Raw genomic sequence first — 4,959 nt, 5'->3', positions numbered from 1 at the left:
GTACCGTACCTCCGACCCTTATTACCCTTCTCGCCGAACTCTTTATTTCTCGGATCCTTCTTCCTGATCTTTACTCGTACTCTCGAGTTTTTGGTGTATTTTTCTGTATCCGAACGTGTCCTCAGAATGAGAGGATCGCCCCCTTTAAATAGGGTCCTGGGCCGCGGTTTTGGCCCTAAAAGGCACCTTTCAGACGAATCCGTTCATTCACTCCTGTTCGCTCATGTACGCTCGCCGTACCCATTCGGCCATGGCCATTTGGCCGTGCCCTTTCGGTCCCGATCTCCCAGCTGGTCAGTGAACTGTCCACTGTCGTCCAGCTGGTCGAGCTGGGTCAAGCTCCCTGGCAGCTGGTCGAGCTGTCACTAGCTGGCCGAGCTGACCGCAGCTGACCGCAGCTGGCCTCAAGCTATCAAGAGCTGGCCGAGAGCTGTCCGGAGCTGGCCGAGAGCTGTCCGGAGCTGTCCCATACTTGGCTCGTTTTCTCCCCTTGACCGAGCTAACGAGTAGCTCTTTCCCAACTTGTCTGAGATCACCCTTCCATCCCGGACCAAGCCATGGCCTACGATCCTATTCAGGATCGCGGGCGTTACAAGTCTCCCCCCCTTGAAGGGGATTCGTCCCCGAATCCGGATCAAGTTGATCTTCACCCATCTCCTTGAACCACTTAGGAAAATCGGCCTTCATCTTGTTTTCAGTTTCCCAAGTAGCTTCTTCCCGTCCGCCGCAGTTCCACAAGATTTTTACCATGTTCATCTTCTTCCTGCGCATTTCCTTTACCATTCGATCAATGATCCGAATAGGTGTTGCTTCCACGGTCAAGTTCTCTTGCAACTCGGCCGGAACATCTTCGACCACTTCATCCTCTTCTCTTAGGCATTTCCGAAGTTGAGATACATGGAACACCTTGTGGAAAGCGTCTAACTTTGGTGGTAACTCCAGCTTGTACGCCACCGCACCTACCCGTTCAAGTACCTTGTACGGACCAACGTACCTTGGGCTCAACTTTTTCCTCTTAGTGAAACGCCCTTTTCCCTTATAGGTCATGGCCTTAAGGTACACCAAGTCACCCACTTCAAACTCCAACTGTTTCCGACGCTTGTCCCCATAAATTTTCTGTCGGTTTTGGGCTTCTTTCAACTTGATTTTTAAGAACCTTAGCTTGTCNTCTCGGATCCTTCTTCCTGATCTTTACTCGTACTCTCGAGTTTTTGGTGTATTTTTCTGTATCCGAACGTGTCCTCAGAATGAGAGGATCGCCCCCTTTAAATAGGGTCCTGGGCCGCGGTTTTGGCCCTAAAAGGCACCTTTCAGACGAATCCGTTCATTCACTCCTGTTCGCTCATGTACGCTCGCCGTACCCATTCGGCCATGGCCATTTGGCCGTGCCCTTTCGGTCCCGATCTCCCAGCTGGTCAGTGAACTGTCCACTGTCGTCCAGCTGGTCGAGCTGGGTCAAGCTCCCTGGCAGCTGGTCGAGCTGTCACTAGCTGGCCGAGCTGACCGTAGCTGACCGCAGCTGGCCTCAAGCTATCAAGAGCTGGCCGAGAGCTGTCCGGAGCTGGCCGAGAGCTGTCCGGAGCTGTCCCATACTTGGCTCGTTTTCTCCCCTTGACCGAGCTAACGAGTAGCTCTTTCCCAACTTGTCTGAGATCACCCTTCCATCCCGGACCAAGCCATGGCCTACGATCCTATTCAGGATCGCGGGCGTTACAAGTCTCCCCCCCTTGAAGGGGATTCGTCCCCGAATCCGGATCAAGTTGATCTTCACCCATCTCCTTGAACCACTTAGGAAAATCGGCCTTCATCTTGTTTTCAGTTTCCCAAGTAGCTTCTTCCCGTCCGCCGCAGTTCCACAAGATTTTTACCATGTTCATCTTCTTCCTGCGCATTTCCTTTACCATTCGATCAATGATCCGAATAGGTGTTGCTTCCACGGTCAAGTTCTCTTGCAACTCGGCCGGAACATCTTCGACCACTTCATCCTCTTCTCTTAGGCATTTCCGAAGTTGAGATACATGGAACACCTTGTGGAAAGCGTCTAACTTTGGTGGTAACTCCAGCTTGTACGCCACCGCACCTACCCGTTCAAGTACCTTGTACGGACCAACGTACCTTGGGCTCAACTTTTTCCTCTTAGTGAAACGCCCTTTTCCCTTATAGGTCATGGCCTTAAGGTACACCAAGTCACCCACTTCAAACTCCAACTGTTTCCGACGCTTGTCCCCATAACTTTTCTGTCGGTTTTGGGCTTCTTTCAACTTGATTTTTAAGAACCTTAGCTTGTCGGCCGTTTCGTCCACAATCCCGGGTCCGAATAACGTCCGTTCCCCAACCGGCGTCCAGCACAAAGGCGTTCGACATGCTCGGCCATATAGCGCTTCATAAGGCGACATTCCGATACTAGCTTGGTAGCTATTGTTGTATGCGAATTCCACCAAGTTCAAGTAACTTTCCCAGCCTCCACCCCAATCCAGTACGCATGCTCGCAACATATCCTCGAGCGTCTGAATTGTTCTTTCGGACTGCCCGTCCGTCTGTGGGTGGTACGCTGTACTCAAGTTCACCCTTGTTCCCAGGGCCTTTTGAAAAGCTTTCCAGAATAGCGAGGTAAACCGTGTATCACGGTCTGAGACAATGCTCACCGGTACCCCGTGAAGCCGGACAATCTCTTCCATGTACCTGGCCGCGATCACTTCGGCCCCATCCGTTTCCGCGATTGCGATGAAGTGTGCAGATTTGGTCAATCTGTCAACCACTACCCAGACTGCATCGTGTTTCCACTTGCTCATAGGCAACCCAGTCACGAAGTCCATGGTCACATGATCCCATTTCCATTCCGGCATGGGTAGACTTTGGACCAAACCGCTCGGTACCTGATGCTCGGCCTTAACGAGTTGACAGGTTTTACACTTAGCAACCCACGCGGCCACATCTCTTTTCATTCCCTTCCAGTGATAGTATCGTTTCAGATCGCGATACATCTTGGTCGAACCGGGGTGGATTGAGAACTTAGACTGGTGCGCTTCCCTTAGGATTTCGTCCCTTAGTTCCTTACTTTGCGGCACACACACCCGTCCATTCACCACAATGGTTCCATTGTTCGATGTTTGGAACTCAGTCTTATTATTCTCCGCCCAACCCTTTAGTTCCTTGTCCTTTTCCTGAGCCAAACGAATTCTACTAAGTAGGTCCGCTTGATCAGCTGCCCCTAAGCCCAATGGCTCCACTTCTCCCGACAATGCATTTAGATGCAAGGTCCCCAGCATATTAACCAATGCTTCCTGATTTTTCTCAGCTTCCACATCGAAGCGTCTCCTACTCAAAGCATCTGCGACTTGATTCGCCTTTCCCGGTTGATAGGCAATATCCAAGTCATAGTCTGCGACAAACTCTATCCACCGTCTTTGCCTTAGATTTAACTCTGGCTGGGTGAATATGTATTTCAGACTCTTGTGGTCGGTGAAGATTTGAACCTTGGCTCCATAGAGATATGAACGCCAAATCTTCAACGCGAACACCACCGCGGCCATCTCTAAGTCGTGCGTTGGGTAATTCCTCTCGTGCTTACGCAGTTGCCTTGAAGCATATGCGATTACACTGCCCCTTTGCATTAACACACAACCTAGCCCGGTTATAGAGGCGTCAGTGTACACTATGTACGGCTCGTCCGTTTCCGGCAACACCAGTACCGGAGCACTTGTGAGCATCGCCTTTAACTCCGCGAAACTTTTCTCGCATTCCTCCGTCCATAGGAACTTGGTATCTTTCCCCGTCAATCGCGTCATTGGCTGAGTCATACCCGCAAAGCCTTTGACGAATCTTCGGTAATATCCCGCCAACCCAAGAAAGCTCCTTATCTCGGTGGCATTCCTCGGACGTGGCCAGTCCTTTATCGACTTGATCTTTTCCGGATCCACGGACACTCCTTGGTCCGAGACAATGTGTCCAAGGAACCCGACACTCTTTTGCCAAAACGAGCATTTGCTTAATTTCGCGAAAAGCTTTTGTTCCCTTAACCGCACCAAAACTGCCCTTAAATGATTCTGATGAGTCTCCCAATCCTTCGAGTAGACAAGTATGTCATCAATGAAAATGATTACAAACTCGTCCAAGAATTCCCGGAAGACACCATTCATCATCTTCATGAAGGCTGCCGGTGCATTGGTCAATCCGAACGGCATAACCACAAACTCAAAGTGGCCGTACCTCGTCCGGAAAGCCGTTTTCCGAATGTCCGATGGCTCTATCGGAATTTGATGGTACCCCGAGGCCAAGTCTATCTTTGAGAACCACTTTGCACCTCGGAGGTTATCCAACAACTCGTCTATCCGGGGCAATGGGTACTTATTCTTCACCGTAACCCTATTCAGCCCCCGGTAATCAATGCATAGCCTAAAGCTACCATCCTTTTTCTTCACAAACAAGACCGGTGCACCCCAAGGTGAACTACTTGGTCTGATAAACCCTTTTTCCAACAATTCTTCCAATTGTTTCTTTAACTCCGCCATTTCTGCCGGTGCCATCCGGTAAGGCGCTTTAGATATAGGGGTCGTCCCTGGTTCCAGCTCGATGGTGAACGGATCTGATCTATCCGGCGGCACTCCCTGTACCGCTTCAAACACATCGGCAAATTCATTGGCTACCGGAATCTCATCCAGTTCCTTATTTTCCCCAACTTCCTTTGTTGTGATTGTGGCTAAGTACGCCTCACAACCTTTCTCCAGCATCCTTTCCGCCTGGATTGCTGAGATGATCAAACTTCCCGAAGTTGATCTTATTCCCTGGAATCTCAATGTTCCTTCCTTTCCCTCAAAATTTACTCTCCCTCGGTGACAGTCAATGTGAGCCTTGTACTTTCCCAACCAGTCCATCCCCAAGATAACATCATGTTTCATGAGTGGCACAATGATTAGGTCAGTAGGCATATCCACACCATTGACAATGACCGAGATGCCG

At 50.3% G+C, this 4,959-nt stretch overlaps 1 protein-coding gene across 1 annotated transcript; it reads right to left on the bottom strand.

The window, feature by feature from the left end:
- On the bottom strand, positions 571-1,047 carry LOC104783430. Its single transcript, XM_010508589.1, has one exon. The coding sequence runs from the start codon at positions 1,045-1,047 to the stop codon at positions 571-573; it is 477 nt and encodes a 158-aa protein (XP_010506891.1).

Source organism: Camelina sativa, chromosome 4 (assembly GCF_000633955.1).
Source record: "Camelina sativa cultivar DH55 chromosome 4, Cs, whole genome shotgun sequence".
Classification (NCBI taxonomy): Eukaryota; Viridiplantae; Streptophyta; class Magnoliopsida; order Brassicales; family Brassicaceae; genus Camelina; species Camelina sativa.
This window is presented reverse-complemented; position numbering and strand designations above follow the sequence as displayed.